Genomic DNA, 17540 nt, shown 5'->3' with positions numbered 1-17540 from the left:
TGATTACAAATAGATAATTAAATAAGTTTACACTAATATAACATAATTAATTGATATAAAAAAATAGAATCATCTTATTGACAAAGAAGAGACTCCAAAACTTTTAAATTTCAAATTCAAGTTCCAAAATTAATATTATGTTGGTTTCTTAGTTTGTTTAATTTGATCATTGAGTTTTTATATACGATACAGTTATTTTATTATAATTGTAATTTCTATTTATAAATGATTCAACGTAACCTCGTAAAAAAACACTATAATCATGCATTTGTCAATCAAGAAATATACATATATTTTATATATAATCTTGCAAAAATATTATTTACTTTTTTCTCCAAATGCACTTTTTTTAATTTTTTTTGGTTGCATTTTATTTCGTTGTAATTGTAATCCTAATTGTGAATGTAACCTCATAAAAAAAAAAGTAAAATTGTACATCTTGTCATCTTAAAAAATTACATATTTTGTATATAATCTTTCAAAAATATTATTTCCTTTTGTCTCCAAACATATATATATTTAATTTTTTTGGTTGTGAAACAACAAGCAAGTAATAAAAAGGCCAACCACATGATGCAATCAACTGAAAAAGACAAAAGAAATTTCCTTCATTGAGAATGTGTAATCCTATTTAAATTGAATAATTAATTAGTGTCATTTTTGTGGATTTAAATTGATAAGTAGGGTCTATGAACATGCATGAGAAATCAGAATCGAATGGGATATATGTATTCATGTCCCAAGAAACTCAATCCCAATGGGGCCTTTGGCATTTTCACCTAAAACCACAATTACCCTATATTTTTCAATTGCACAAATCTCCTAAAACCTCTAAAACAGCTTTGGTTTTGGCATTTTATGCTCCTTTCATGATTAAATTTGGATTAAAGTAGCACATAAAAACAGAAAATCAATCACTTTTTGCAACATTCTAGTGAGAGAGAATTCCCAATTCCAATATTTAAAGCAACACGTAATTGTGGGCTTTGAGAATTTTTTTAACTTTTTCAGCAAAATTTGTTAAATAGTTAGCTGAATCGCTAAGGGTACATATTAAAGGATTAAAATATGGATGTAAACAGGTAGGATCTGCTTGTTTTGAGGTATCTTAACTTTAATCAAGAAGGTACCCAAATTTTATTAAAATCCAAACAAAATCATAAAATCTTATCCAAACTGAATCCTCATATATTATCACTATCAGCTAATTATCAGAATCTACTAAATACATAATTAAATAACTCAAATAATAATTTAAATAATAAAAACTATATAAAAATTAATGTTATATTTATTAATTTATAAAAAAGGAAATTGGTTAAAATGGCAACGGTCATGTTAAAAGTAAAGAAGATAAAAGTTTGAATCTCATGGCTTTTCAAAAAAAAAAGAAAAAGATTTGAATCTCATAAGTTATAAATTTCTTAAACCTACCTGCATCCGAATCAGGTATTAGAAGTATTATCTGAATCTGCCTCATAACTAAATATATGGTACTTGAACTCTATATTATGGGGTCGGATACATATGAATATCTGTATAATAGCAACCCATTTACATCTTTAGGTTAAAATAAATTTGTTTTTTTTTAATTTCAAAAAAAGAAAAATTTAAATTCAACTTTTTAAAATATTTATGTATATTTATTATTGAAACTACTTTTTAAATGCTTGAATATGAGTTTGTTGAGTTAAAAATTAATTATAGTTGGAACTGTTTAGAGGCATCATCTCGAGACAATAAATCTTACCATATATGAAGAGTGATTTCTTACACTGGAGAACAGCAAAGACTCAAGTTGATTTTTATAGATATAAGTTTTTGGTAGATTTGAAATTAAATTTGTGTTTGTATTTTAATAATATCATGTTATATATAAGATATTCATAATTATATAGATAAATATAAACATAATACGATTAATTAAAGGTATCAAGAATCTAAAGAGGTATATAAATATTTGTTGAATTTGTTACAAGATATTACATTATAAAAAACATGTTTATTAAACAATCAGATTAAATTTTTTATGTCACAATATGATTCATAACTTAATTAAACAGAATTAATATGGTTAATCTAATTAAATTTGTATTAAACTGGTTCATAAACGGGTTACATGAGTCAAATTGCATGGGTCAACAAGACAATTAGATTAATTAAACTGATTAAATGGATCTTAAATGGGTATTCAAATTTCCTAACACCTATAAACATACAAATGTTATCTCTTAAACATATCGACATGATTAATACATAAAACACAACAATCTTAAATCAAAACCCCTTTAACACCGTATTATTTTATTGTTTTTATTAACGGATGATGTCCAAAATTATCAAAGCCTAGTTTTTAGATAATTGTTTATTATGAATAGGATCTCAAATTTTTATTGTACATAGAATATTAAACTCCCAAATCCATAAAAATGTCTGCGGAAATATTATATGAATTTAAAATTATAATGATAAGTCTTAAACTCAACCATTTTCAAATCTCTTTTTTTTTTTTTGTAATTTGAAAAATTAATTTAACTGGTATATTGAGAAAATGGTCAAAATATGAGTTTATTAACCGAAAACCCTTTGGACAGCAAATTGGTATAGATCAAGATAATATTAATGACAACTTTGTTTAATAATTATATATATAGAGAGAGAGTTAAATATTTGTTTTCTTTTAATTTAAAAGCATAGTCATGATGGAAACTCTATTTTAATAGGAATGTGAAATGCAGATGTCCTAAAAAATTTAATATTAGTTGGTCTATCCAAGACTAATAAGACTTTTCTTTTGCCAGTGATACACTTAATACCAATGCCAATGGTTGAATGTCTGTTACCCTATCAGAATGGTTCCTTGCAATCTTAGTGAGAAAATTGTGATGCATTATTTAAGGGTTTAATTATTTTTATTAATTATAAATAATTAATAATCTCCAGATAAATTAAGTAAAGTTTAGTTGTGCGTTCATGATAAGTGCAATGAGTGAAATTATAAAGAATAAAAGTGCAACAAAGTCAACATCATGAAATGCCTGCTATTCACTTGACTCTTAACTGCCTCTGGTCTTGGGACAAAATCATTCTAACCCTCCACATTTGACTTTGTAGCTTATCAATTATACACGATAAAGACCCAAAAGACCCCCAATAATCAATAAAATGCAAGTGGAAATTTGATATTAGGCAAAATGTATGTATCTTTAGAGATAAATTGTTACATTTTACAGAATTGACGCATTCATGATTAACATCGATAAAAACCGTTCAATCTCGTTTGAGACAAACCAAATTGAGTCAATCCCTAAATGCTCCCCTTCAAAAAAAATCATATTTTGTTAACAAAAAAGAACATTAAAAAAATAAAGTAAGAGGGCAATTAAGAGCATTCATATGTTAATTAAATACATAATCAATATTATCTCATCTAGGTGGTCCCAACTTTCCATCTGTGCACCTAAAAATAAAAATCATAAATGTCATTCCTTTTTCTTATTTTTAAAAAATATAGAATAATTCAACACAAAAAAAAAAAACTCACTAAATCATAAATATAATATGATACCCCACAATGTATCATAATGACTCCTAACTTACTTTCCAATTAGCTCACAATGGCAACCCTCGTAATTTTCCTCAAACTCTAAGCCTTATTATTGAAAGACTCGGATTTTATTTATATATATTAAACCTTAGTGTAAAATTAAAATAAAAAAAAATTCCGGTGTAGCACTATCTGCCGCCGATGGTTGCCCATACTCAGAAGATTCTCATTCTCTTTACCAGATTTTCAAATTTTTTAAAAAAATTCAAAAACCTTATATTTATAATTTTAATATAAATAATTTTAATATTGTTATTATTATTATTATTGTTGTCATTTATGTTCTGTTAGCAATCTTATTCATTAACGAATGAATTGATTGCTGAAGGAGACGCGACTATCATTTTCGTCACATTTAGAAAAGAAAAAAAAAAAAAGCTTAAGTTCTGGCAAAAAACGAAAGGAAGAAAGAAATGTTGTGTCGCAAAAATTCGAGTTGTGAGGAGACAGGATCAGTACCAGTGTATCTCAATGTGTATGATCTAACACCAATTAATGGCTATGCATATTGGTTTGGACTTGGGGTGTATCATTCTGGTGTTCAAGGTTAGTACTATCAACTTTCTTACATTGTTTATATGTTTTCTACTTCTTGTGCTTGGGACAGTTAGATCTGTTGTTGGGGTTGGCCTAACTAGTTCAAAGGTTTGGTGTACTAAATCTCTGAAACTGGTGCTTAATTGAGTGTTTTGAAAATCTGGGTTTGGTGTTTCATTGATGTTTTAAGAGAGTAAGTTGGTTTATAGATTGGTTTAAAGTTTAAAAATTGTTGTTAGATCCATGGGAAAACAGGAAAGCGTAGCTGAAGTGAGCTTGACGAAAATGAGTTTGGGTAGTTTGGTTTTATTTCCTTTTTCTTTCTGCTATCTGCTGAAGTTATGGGTTTTTTATTTGTTTTTCCTTTTGTGGGGCAGTTCATGGGGTTGAATATGCGTTTGGAGCTCATGAGTATCCAACGACGGGAATATTTGAAGCAGAACCTAAACAATGTGATGGGTTCACGTTTAGGAAATCAATTTTGATTGGAAAAACAGATTTGGGGCCTGCAGATGTGAGGGGAGTAATGGAGGATCTAGCAGAGGAGTACAAAGGGAATGCCTACAATTTAATCACCAAGAATTGTAACCATTTCTGCAATGATGCTTGTGTCAGATTGACTGGGAATCCAATCCCGAGTTGGGTTAATCGGCTTGCTAGAATTGGTAAGAACATTGGTTTTTTATTTATGTGAAAATGGGTTCCTTAGTTAGATTTTGCTGTTATAAGGTCAGCTTACCAGCTGGCATTTGATTTGTTCTTTTCTTTTCTGGGTGTCAAAGATAGTCGTTGAGAGTGCCAACAATGAAAGAATAAGAGTCAATGCTTTAGTTCAGTTCATTAAAATGATAAATCTGCTGGTTGGAACTTAAATTCTTTTGAAGAAACAAAGCAAGTTTCCAAAGTTTTGTTTGATTCAGTTGGTTTTTTAAAGACATTTGTTTTTAGGATAACGTGGAATTGTTCTCATCTGTTGTTCATTGTAGGCTTCTTCTGCAACTGTGTTCTTCCGGTGACCTTAAATGCAACCAAAGTCCGGCATCATAGAATTGAAGACAAGCCTTGTGAAGCAGAGAAGAAGAAACTGACAAGCAGCTCTAACAGATTCACATCTTCTTCAAATTCTTCTTCATCTTCAAATTCATCGCCTTCCATCACTCAAACTCGCGGTAGAAGCAGAAGCAGACGTTCGCTGCCTCCATCTTCACCTTTGATTCTTGGACCTTCATCATCTTGATGATAAAAAATTGGGCAGTGTAATTGAATCAAATGCTCACAAGAGGAGCCCCCAAAAGAAAGAAAAAAAAAAGCAAAGCAAAGCAAATCATTGATTTTTTTTGCATTCTTTTCTTGTGATTTTTATGATGCTAACGGTTGTCTTGAGAAATCTTTGCAGGCATGATATATCTGTACATGTGTATGTTATCAATTTTTTGGGGAAAGTGATGTTTTGTGTCTGCAAATATCATCACAACTTGATCTCCTCCTCCTGTAGCCAGAAAATGTTGTTCCCTTTACCATTTGAATTGCCTTGGAAGCATGGGGATGTTCATTAGGCCTATAACCCCCTTCCTTTCACATTTGCAAAACAATGTAATTTGAACTAGTCATGAATCGACCAAGTCATTATTATCTCTAATCAAAATTTATATATCGATAAGTCTATAAGCTATGCACCTTGCGCAAGGATCATAGTCCTCCCACATATCTTGTTATCTCTTAGGAAATGTGATTTGATGTGTTATCCACTTTGGGTCGACTCTGTTGTTCAATTATTAGCTGCAATGCTCCATGTTTAATGGGCAAAAAGAAGGGCGGGTGGGGAGCATCTATGTCAACATCGATCTATTGCTGTCACTTCATCTTTTCTCCTTTTTGATTTGATATGCAGAACTTAGCTTTCTCTGGATACTGCTCAAAATTGAAAGCAAACAGTTTATGACTCATCGATGACAATTGACAAAGGCACTTTCTTAATTTTCTTTTGCTTTTCTCACAGCTGTTGGTTCTTCTCTTTAACTTTTCCCCAAAGCATAAGTTATCTTTACCAATCTTTAGGTTCCCTCAAACATGTATCCCACCTTCTACTTTGGGAATCATTGACTTCTTCCTCATCAAGGGTGCAGTGATTTCTTTATTCTTTTGCCCTTGGTGCTTTCGCTAGATCAGTAAGTTTTTGTCAGGAAGCAACGTTTTTCCTTAAGGAGAAAGGAGAAAATTTGTTGGCGGAACATCATTAAACACAGTAACGGAATCAGAATTTTGCATTTGAAGGAACGAATAAGAGAATGGGTTGATCACGAAGTCTTTGAGACAGTGGGAGATTTGAGAAATAATTCTATTGCAAATACGTTTTACTTTAGTCATTAAGTCTATTAAAATTAATTATTATAGACCTCGCATCGAACAAAAAAAGATTGCAAAGATAAAATTATATAATTAAAAAATATATATTATGAAGCTTTAAAATTTTTGAAAGGAGAGAAAACCCTCAATAACCCCCCCCCCCCCCCCCCCCCAAACTTTCCGCCACAGATTAAAAGGTTTTCAGAATCATATTGTAAAATGTCAATTATGAATTTGGCAACATAATTTGCCCATTCCCTTGAGTGTTGGCTTTTGGGCTTTGATCACATTGCATAGTTGATGGACATAACCCTTTTACTTCAACTTATTTATAACATTATTATTATACCTACTCTTTTACTTGAGCACTAAAACAAGATTACGCTCCAAGAAAGCCAAAGATCAAACATATCTCAGCAAAACTACAAGAACAAGCAAACAGATAACAATTTGGGCTCAAACTCCATACAAAAATTGATTCCCTCGTTTGGCCATTAAGAAGGAAAAGCCTTTATAGCATATATAGAACCTCCTCACAAATGGCCAGAACATGCATTGGAGCTGATGACCTACTGTTTTCATAGCCTGGTTTCTGCTTGATTGTTAGCTGACCATCCAAATGCTCCACAACAAATGTCCATGTCTTCTCGTTAAACATCAAGCACTCAATCAGAAGCGAGTAAATGGCAAACTTTCCAGCACAGGGGTAGACCATGAAAGTTTAGTCCTACCGGGATGACCATACCTGCCTTAAAAGGTAATGGATACATGCAGACATAAGGCCACAAGGAAAAGCATCCAAGTTAGGTATTATGTTTTTTGCATATTGGTTAAATACAAATCATATGCTCCAAAGGGTTACCTAAAATTTGATTATCCATGACAAATCCTAGGCCCTTTTCACAAACATTACACGTAGCAGTGATTGGTAACTATCTAGCACAAAGCGAGACAGAGCTGTTTCTTTCAGACATGTTTCATTGAAAGAATTGACAGAGCTAATAAATAAAAGGGAATCACAACCATTTGAGATAGCATAATGGCTACATCAGAAAGCTACATTTCCCTCAAAAAAGCTGACACTTACCAAACCTAATGCCCAACAACCAGATTGCTAGGTGGTGCCCTAAGAAAGTTATTTGTAGCTAAAAATGCTGGCTCCTGATGACTGCCCAACTGGTACGTGCACATAAATTGCAGTGTTTTAGAAAATGGGGATGGTCTTTACAAATTACAGGGCTAAATGGAAGAATTATTCCAATTTGGTTAATGAAATCGACTCACAGTTAAGAGGATGATATGATGAAGAGAAAAATGTCGACATAATCCATCCCTAGCAGGATCATCCCCAAGGGTTGGTGCTTAGCATCATTAGCTCACACATGCTTAGAATGAAGCCAATACCTGTCACGACTGACTGGTGAGACAGGGGTACCAGTTGTGGGGAGATTGTGTCATGTATTAGGTTGCTGTTATTTTCTCAACAGTCTCCTACCCCATATACATTCAATGAAAGAAAAAAATGAAAATTTGAACGAAAAACAATACCTTCTCGAAAAAAAATGGCTGAATATATATATATATATATATAAAGAAGAATAAAACAGGCCAAACGTAACATCTCTGTAATCTGATAAATAATTTTGTTCATCATATAACATCACAATCCAACTGCTTCCAAGATGAAGACAAATTATTAAAATAAATCTAGTTGGGCACAGTTTAGAAGTACTAATGATGGAAGCTACAATAGAAATACACTTCAAATATATTGAGACAGTCTCCAGCATATTTGCAACATGAAGAAGTAATTTTGGAAGGAAAGTTTTGACGACGACTATCATGTTTTGAAGTAAAAAAGATATAAAAGGCAGCTGGAGAAGCTTGGTTCCGTACTTCCAACATTCCTGACATCAGATTATTCACAATGAAATTTTATTAAAGAATGACACGCTCTGACAATTTTTCAAGTTGACAAACTTATGCCCAAATCAAAGGCTCTAGAAATAGGGAACAAAGAAAAGGAGCAGGGTTTAAACTTTAAAAATCACCTGCTTTGATAAAGATGGTGTTTACAGCTGAGAATCAAGTTGACCAAACCACATAAGTTTTAGCTTTGCTTCGCCTGCATCCATTCTACAAAATTGTCCAGGACCAATGGCCAAGCGAGGTCTGGATTATAATTATTAAGGTCTGGGAAACTTATCTGTTAAATATCAAAAAAGAAAAAAAGGTGAGCACTTGCTCAATAATTAAAATAAGGTGGATCCCCAACAAGACAAATGGCTGATAGAATGGGTTATTACGCCAAACAATGTGCAAGGATGCAAGTAGCAATTGAGTGTACACAATGCATGAGAAATTTTCATTAGAACTACAACATTATATTCTTTTTTTTTCTTCTCCGCTATCTTTCCATATGATAAAAAAAGAGTAAGATACACAGGTCCCCTATTGGCCATAATTACATGTGGGTCCAGTAGTTTTCAAAATGAACACTCCGCCCCAAATGTGTAAATGGTGTTAATGTCTAAAATGCCCTTCTTTTTTCACTCTTTTCCTTTCTTTCAGGCCGGCTGGCAATGCTTCCTTACCCTAACCAGCCACCCCAATGGAGCACCAGATCGGTGCTCTAGCGCCAGATCCAGCCATGGGGTGACTGACCAGCAGGAGGTAGGATAAAGTTTTTTTTTTTTTTGAAAAATTATAATTTAGTAATATTTAAAATTAATGAAGGGTAAAATTATCCTTTCAATATTGACACGTCATCAAATTAATGGAAACACTAACGGTTGACTAACAGCTACACTTATAAGTTCAGCGGAAGATATTCTTTTTGGGAGAACTATACATTTCAAAAATTAATAGACCTGCGTAGAATTATGGCTAAAACTTAAAGGTATTAGTGTATTTTACCCTACAAACAGGTTACTGTATTATCTAAATTGACAATTGAATTGTAATTTGCATGACCCTTAATTTATAGAACTGAAAAGATCAATCCATTCCTACTAATTATATTATGTCCCAATTTTTATACCAAAGCAAAAATCCTGTGTTGTCATTCCATATTTCCAAGAACTGGTAATTTTAACTACTAAAGAAAAAGTATTCCTACTAACTATATTTTGTCCCAAATTTTAAGCCAAAGCAAAAATCCTTTGTGTTGTCATTCCATATTTCCAAGAACTGGTGATTTTAACCACTAAAGAAAAAGTACACCAAGTGGTTTAAAAATCACTTCAAGCCCAAAAATACGCATACTTTCATCAATGAAAAATAAATAATCAGAACAGATGAAAGGCACTGGAAAGAACAGAAAAGAGACTGATAAAACTCTCATGACAAAGGGGTCAATTACAACACACAACCAGCAGGAAGTGAGTGCATCCCTTCAGTGCCATGAGGATTCTGCCAAACACAACTCAATTGCTATGATGTCTTCAAATACGGAAGCAGTGAGTATGGCATCACATTCTCGGTTACCCCTTCATTAAGAAGTAGATTATTTAAAAGATTTTAGTATAATTCTCTAAGTCACTGCAGAATTTTTGGTTTTCCTAAAAGTGATTTCTGTGTGAGCACATCTTATGAAATGCACAGAATTATTCCCTGACACTATTTATAACGGAGCATCTAAACTTGCAGAACACAATAGCAAATTCCAAAAAAAGTGATAAATGGTGGCGTACCTCATTGCAGAACCGAAAAAAGCCCATCCATTGATCCATGTTTATGACCTTATAATCACTCTGAATCTGCATTAACAACATGAACATGGTATGAGGGATATTTTCTCCACTTTTTTAAGGTTTAAATAGAAGCATCAGTGTTAAATATATAGCATCACATTATAACTGGGCAACTCTGTAATCTAGCCTATCAAGTTGTTAGATTCATTTCTACAACCTTTGAGCTAAAAGATTAAACATTTAAGTCAGAAAATTAACCCTACTTTTTCACAGAAAATTTTGAAGAGTCCATCAGTATAACAATGCGATCCAAGCTGAAAAAGACTAGATAGAATTTTTGAACAAATATATTATAGAATACTAGCAGCTAAAACTGAAATGAATTCATTCCCCAAAACAAAAGATGAAGATGTACGTGTATAAACAGTTGCAATCTCTGAAGTCAGGTACAATAACTGTAGCAACCCACCTTCAAATAGTCAATAAAATAGTCAACCTGCGCACGGAATTGGGATCCTAAAACGAGATCCAGCAATTGACATATGCTCTCTATATCTATACTCTTTTGTTTCTCCTCTGCAGTAGTAAATTCGAGAAAGTAAGTACGAGCACAAACAGAAAAAAAGAGACAATATTTATACATTCAAAATACAAGCCAGAATATTATCATAATACCTGTCAGGCAATAGCGGAATGAATAGGAATAGAAATCCACAAAGTTTGATGGCCTCCTGATCTATTTAATATGAAAAGAGAACATCAGCACCTTTACAGACTTTCCACCATAATTATCATACATATGAAATCTGCTTTCAGATATCAAGCAGCTTAGAATTTTCTACCTCTTTCTCTAGCTCTGGGAGGGCCTTCCTCAGTTTACTTACAGTGTCAGCCCTCAGTGCTTTCAGCCCTCTTCGCCATTCCTCCTATAAAAATAAGATTCAAGTGTCGTTTTTCAACAGATAATCTAACTACAAACATGTACAAAAACATACAAATACATATACACATATATAAAGAGAGCTTGGGATCTGAACCAGTATATGCATCTACCAACCTATGTTTATGCTATTATTATCCTATCAACGAGGATCATGACTGTATTAAGAAGAAGAAACTTTTGTCTATAAAACTCATATTTTCATGACTCTCAAATATCATAAGATCAAATCACAAAGATTGGAGACTGATCAAAATGAGTTTTAACTTTAAACAAGAAAAAAGAGAATGGCAACTAACTAAACAATTTACAAAAACAGAAATCCAGGCATCCCCATAGAGAGTACATGCTAAAGCCAACCTAAATGAGAGATTGGAAACTGATTATTTCATATGACTGCACCATGACAGAGAAAAAAAATAATGAGAGGACATGAAACCTAATAGCAATTTTATCAAATGAAAATTCAATAGATAACACAAATTAAAATTATAAAAGTAAACGTAGATGCAACAACAAAAATTCTTACCAGGATAAAGTATCCTTGTTTTTCAGCTCTCATTTTCCTGACACATGCACATGTAGTTTCAACACATAAGCTTACGCTAAAAGCTACAAAATGAGTTATTGAACAAGTTTATATAACACTTACCAAGCAAGCATCAAGATCCTAACATCTGTGTGATCGACTTCCATATCGGAACATAGAGTTTCAATCCCTTCTGGGCTGTTCAAGTAATATATCACAAGATTAGAATATATTTGAAATTAATTAAGAGAACATTAGTTTCTATAATGGCGACACTAATTTTTAATGCCCATCACATTATATTATACAAAAATTGAATTCCAGTTTCCAGCATCTTTATTTTAGCTTTCTGTAAGAGTCTTAAAACAGTATTAAGGATTTCTAGAGTAAAGTTAACAATATTTTTGTGCATGACCTCTTCCCTGAACTTATTCCATTATTATGTGGGCAATTCTATTCTAAGTTGCTCTAACATTTCAGTCGTAAAGTACCCATGTCCGACACATATCTCCGGGCATGGGTATGGAGTTCTGACCTTCAAAGGGAAAACTTGGAAAAGATGAAAGGTATCCATACTGGACATATACCCATATCAGCCTCTCACTACCAAGTCCGAGCAACATGGGGACTTAGCTAGTGCAGAAGACCAGTTAGCTTGAATTGCTTTTGGAGTAACTGATCATCCAATCATTCTTCAAATTGATACAAGCAAAATTACTCACTAAGTTTCTCTTAAGCAGAAACCAGCACCATCTACTTTATAGAAAACTTTCCCCTGAACTTCATCACACTGATTCTTAGAAAAAATGAATCCTATATTCACAAGCTTAAATGAAAGAATTACTTGTTATGCTCTAATGCGTTACTTGTTTATTGTGAAACCATCTTTCATAAATGGAAACTGTTAATAATTTTCTTTTTTTGAAATTTGAACTTAATAATATATACTTTGAAAATTAAAGTTGGATATTTTTAAAAAAACATATAAACTGTCGCTTATATGCATGCTAAGTCCATTAGAGCACTAATTTTGGGACAAGAATACTAGCAAAACCCACATAATTCAGACTGGGCCTAGGATCCCTAAATCAATATTAATCATAAGTGGGAAAACTTTTATAGGGTTTGATCACTCTAATAGTTCTACTAAATAAACCAACAAAATAAAATCTGTAGGCATATGATGATATTGACTGAACTTTACACCTTTTAAAATGCAAAACATTTGAAAAATGGTAGTCATATTTCTTTGCATGTAACATATTAATTATAATAAAAATCCATACAATACCAATGAAATTCTCCAAAATTAGAAAGGCAAACACTAATATCACATATTGAATTGCATGTTCCAGTAAGCACTTACTCAATCATACCAGAAGACCTATTGGCATAAGCATAGAATAGGTTGTCAATCCGTTCCATCTCTTTTGAAGATGCCTTACTTGAAGCTGAATATCGAAAACAGAGAGTGCCAACTAATTAGTTAGACAACCTTAGAACAGCTTAGTTAATAAATTTGAACAATAAATAAATGTTAAAACATTCTAACTATGTACTCAACAATGACATCTAAACTTTCATGTGAGGATTAGGAGCTTAATGTCACCTTTCAGGGTACGCTTAGGTAAATTACATGTTAATCAGAGAGCAAGTTGAACTATGGTTCGTAGAATCTTGTGGACTAAGTAATAGGATTATCATGATTGGTAACTTGGGTTGGAGGTGCATGCTTGGTTTAACAGAGTAAAGTTTAAAACTTGAAAGTTTGTACAGTTCTGAGAAAGAATCCGTACGACAGAGTTTTCTATTTCTCCTTGCTCTTTGAAATTCTTGAATGCATTTTTTAGCAATTCATTGGAGTCTTGGATCTCAAATGAGTAAGCTTTCATTTTTTTTGCTATCCAATTTGTTGTAGGACTTATACAAGTGCTCTGGAAACCAATTCAGATTTCATATCCGTTGAGACCTGCCCATAATTCTCGGTTTGGTTGAAACAAAATTACTAACTAATTGTCTCCTACTCCTTTGAAGAAATAGCAATCACACTCTCCTACTCCTTTCTTAATTAGAAAATCAGCTAACCACAGATTGAAGTTCGAACTATTAATCGTATCTTCTTTCAGCTGCTGCCTCGTGCTCGAGGATTCTCTTCGAATTTTCAACTTCTCTTACTAAAACCACGATATTCGAACATGCTTTTAAGAGTTAACTACCTTAAGAACGCACTCAAGCTATTATCTAGCCTTAAGATTGACAGGCTGTGTTCTCTTCCAAGTTGAAAGACGAGACTTTGTCTTTCCGTATTGTATCTAAAAATTTTTCTCCTTCAATTTCCAAATCTTGTCTCGCTTAACTCTTATTGATAGCTCATCGTTATCAACAAAATTCACCAAAGTTATATATATAATTCTTTTCTTTTCTACAAACACAATCTTGAGTTACGAACATGATTATGCAAAATTGAAACAACTTTACAAATCAACCAGAGAATAAAAAAATAAACCGAAACTTTAAATTTAAATAAGAACGATCCAGTAAACATCAAAATTTCCGAAACAACTACAAACAAAAAGGAATTCAAATTAATTAAAAAAAGAAGAAGCAAAAGCCGATTCCAACAAATTTTGGGGAAGAGAGGGGGAAATACCGGTGCGAAAGAGATCGGAGGGAGAATAAGTAATCGGGTTGGTGGAATTGGGTTGACCCGTTTTCTTGGATGCAGAGCGACGCATCATAAACAAAACAATCGAAGCTTCGTCGCTCAACGAAAAAAGAACAAAAATAAAATAAAAGGCTTAATACTATGCCTATCGCCTATTCGCCTTTTGTTTATGATTTTTCCCCGTCTGCCTCTCCCACCCTATCTATTTATACACCTAGCAATTAAAATATTTTTATTTATTTTGGGCTACTAATAAAATATTTATTTACTAGTACTAATTAATTTTTTTGTATTAAAAAACAAAAAGAAACAGAATTTCTTTGGTTTGTTTCTGATTCGGTTTGGGTTTATTAAGGATTTGAAGGCACGGTGTTGAATGAAATGAAATCTAAGTACTCCTTCTGTCCAGTTTTCTTAATTTTCTTCTTTTATTTATTTTTTTTTTTTAAGAAAGGAAACCACTTTTTGACTTTTCCGTTTGAAGGAGGCCTTCAACTTGTCATTTGTTCGTTGCCTTTTGCCTTTGGCCGCGCCCATCTTTTTCTTTTTCTTTTTCACTTTCACTTTGACATCGTTTTTTATTCTTGTATTTTATTCTATTTTAAAAGGTTATGGTTATCGGTATAACTAAATTTTTATATTTTTAATTTAAATTAAATAAATTTTTATAATTAATAATTAATTAATTATCATAAATTAAAATATCACTTGTAATTTTATATTCATGTGAATTTAATGTGAAATGTAAATATTTAACGTGATCATGTCATTATGTCATATTAACATCACGTGATATAAAATAATAAATAATATTTTAATTTATTTAATTTAAAATAAAAATACAACAACTTAACTAAATGTAATAAAAAATTAAAAATTTATTTAAATTTTTATAAATAATTTAAATTTTTTTAAAATATTATTTTTTAATAAAATAAAAATATAAAAATTTGATTAAATGTAATAAAACATAAATAATTTGAAAAAAAATTTTAAATATTATACTTGTTCAAGATTTAGAAAAAGCTTACACATTCATTAATGATGCTTAATGCCCATAAATACAAGAAAAAGAAAACTACATGAATGTGTTGTTAATGGTGCCTACATGACCACATTATAGTTAACTGTAAGTTAATGGTACAATTTCACAAACTAGAAATATCCATTTATCCATGAACACCATATATGAAAAAAAGAAATTACCTAAGCGTAATGGCCAATATGGTCACAAAACAAAGCAAATTAATTGTCAGCTACTCTTCAAACTTGACCTCAACTTCAACAAACCTCTTTAAGGTTGAGCTTGGTTAGCTTACACAGCATCTTTACAGGTCTGTTTTTCAACAAGCTTAATCATGAACAACGCCTCATTATAGTCTTTTTTCTCCTTAACGATTGCAGCCTTTTCTTCATTACATATACCTTTACTTTTGCAAACCTTCTTAACATGCCTCATTTGATTGCAATATCAACATTTCATATTAAGATGGAACCAACAAACTTTCTTTGTATGATTTTGTTTTTTGCAATACGAGCATGCTTGAAACTTAGGCTTAGCTTTTCATTGTTTCCATCACCGTCATGTTCTTTGTCTTGGTCATTCCTCCTTTAACTATTGCCCACTTCTTTGTCTCAACTCTTAACCATCAAGGCACCTTCCATATGTTCATCATTTCAAATAGTTCGTCTTTGTTCTTGAGCTTGGAAGGCATTCACAAGCTCAGTAATTGTCAGTTCAGCAATATTTTTAGAGTCCTGAAGTGAAGATATCTTAACCTTAATTTTTTCAAGGAGACTTGTTAGAATCTTGTTCACAATACTGTGTTCAATTAAATTATTTTCAAGCAATCTGAGTTAATTGACCAACTTTATAATTGCGTTAGAGTATTCTTTAATACTCTTTTCATCGTTCATCCTCAACATCTCGAACTCTCTATGGAGATTTAAGGCTTGATTTTGATGGGTTCTTTCACTACCATAAAACTCCTCTTTTAGGCGATCCCAAACATCCTTAGGCAATTCATAAGTTATTATCCTTATGAAAATAGCATCTAACATAGTTGAGTGGATACACGAGAGAACCTTAAATCTTTTTGTTACTTCCTCCCTGATTGCTTTACTTGCACTACTATGGGGTTGGGTCTTTATTTTGGTGGCTCACCTCCCACCCTCACAACCTTCCATAAATCGAAGGCTCTAAAATATGCCTCCACTTTCATAGCTCAACTACTATAAATTTTTTTCTTTTTGTAAACACATGCAGAGTAACGATATTAAGGCTTGAGAAAGCCATTGTTATGGTGTTTTACTTTAAAAGCTTGAGAATGAAGATTTTAAAGAAAAATATTGGTGATTTTTTTTCTTTCTCAGTCCTTAAGATCTTTTAAATTGGCTCTGATACCATGTTAAAGATGTAAAGAAAGCTCACACATTCATTAGTGGTGTCTAACGGCCTTAAAAACAAGAAAAAGAAAACTACCCCTTAATACATGAAAGAAAGATAAATAAAACTGAAAATAATGACTTAGATGACCTCGTTACACTTAATTGTCAGTTCATGGTACAATTTTACAAACTAAAAATAACCACTTATCCATGAACTCTAAATACATGAATAAAAGAAGCTACCTAAAAATAGTGGTCTTACTAGGTGACAAAACAAAGCAATTAATTGCCAGCAACTCTTCAAGCTTGACCCCAACTTCAATAATACTTTTAATAAATCTACATACATTAAAAGTTATCTCAAGGAAGGGACAATTGAGGGGCTACTTGTTGGCCACATGACAAGGCTAATTAAACCTTTGGGACACGTTTGCTATTCTTGAAAAAATCAAGATTTTATTTTTCATTTTATCTCTTCTTGATATTTTTGTTTTTTCCTTATGATAGATTTTGCTTCTCCTTTTACTCTTTCAATCTTTGTTTTCTCTGCTTCTTTGTTTTTTTTAGGTTTTCAGTTCGTTTTTCCTCATTTTTGGTCACCTTGCTCTTTTTGCCCATAAACCTATTAGCCTCCGAACTAGTGACGCCCCCTTTTTGTTCACTAGTAGTCATCTCACGACACAACTACCTTAATCCACTCACTCCCTTTGCTGACCAACCATCCTAATTCAAACCTCCCTTCTTCTCCCTTTTCTTTTCCTTATGCATCATCATTTTCTTCCTTTTTGATCAATTATACCTAATGTTCTTTGTTTATTTGGTTAGCGATATGAAGG

The 17540-nt window shown here is 32.1% G+C and overlaps 2 protein-coding genes and 1 long non-coding RNA gene across 4 annotated transcripts; 1 reads left to right on the top strand and 2 right to left on the bottom strand.

The window, feature by feature from the left end:
- On the top strand, nt 3736-5783 carry LOC18595404 (deSI-like protein At4g17486). Its single transcript, XM_018122633.1, has 3 exons — nt 3736-4153; nt 4522-4809; nt 5131-5783. Exons 1-3 carry the CDS (start codon nt 4021-4023, stop codon nt 5379-5381), a joined length of 672 nt encoding a protein of 223 aa, XP_017978122.1. The 5' UTR covers nt 3736-4020; the 3' UTR covers nt 5382-5783.
- Nucleotides 6870-8027, bottom strand: LOC108662618. The gene is made up of 2 exons (XR_001928566.1): nt 7775-8027; nt 6870-7666 (listed from the first exon to the last, which is right to left on the bottom strand). It is a non-coding gene; the product is annotated as an uncharacterized LOC108662618 (long non-coding RNA).
- Nucleotides 8092-14689, bottom strand: LOC18595403 (DCN1-like protein 4). 2 transcript variants are annotated; one of them, XM_007023325.2, is made up of 10 exons: nt 14302-14689; nt 13018-13102; nt 11775-11849; nt 11652-11688; nt 11025-11108; nt 10858-10918; nt 10652-10758; nt 10183-10248; nt 8542-8696; nt 8092-8397 (listed from the first exon to the last, which is right to left on the bottom strand). In XM_007023325.2, exons 1-9 carry the CDS (start codon nt 14387-14389, stop codon nt 8601-8603), a joined length of 699 nt encoding a protein of 232 aa, XP_007023387.1. In that variant the 5' UTR covers nt 14390-14689; the 3' UTR covers nt 8092-8397; nt 8542-8600. The 2 variants fall into 2 exon arrangements, with proteins under 2 accessions (XP_007023387.1, XP_017979326.1); XM_018123837.1 differs by lacking the exons at nt 8092-8397; nt 8542-8696 and adding an exon at nt 9782-9978.

The sequence above is a fragment of the Theobroma cacao genome, chromosome 6 (assembly GCF_000208745.1).
Source record: "Theobroma cacao cultivar B97-61/B2 chromosome 6, Criollo_cocoa_genome_V2, whole genome shotgun sequence".
In the NCBI taxonomy this organism is placed as follows: Eukaryota; Viridiplantae; Streptophyta; class Magnoliopsida; order Malvales; family Malvaceae; genus Theobroma; species Theobroma cacao.
The sequence above is the reverse complement of the archived record's forward strand: the minus strand, read 5'-3'. Positions and strand labels throughout refer to the sequence as shown.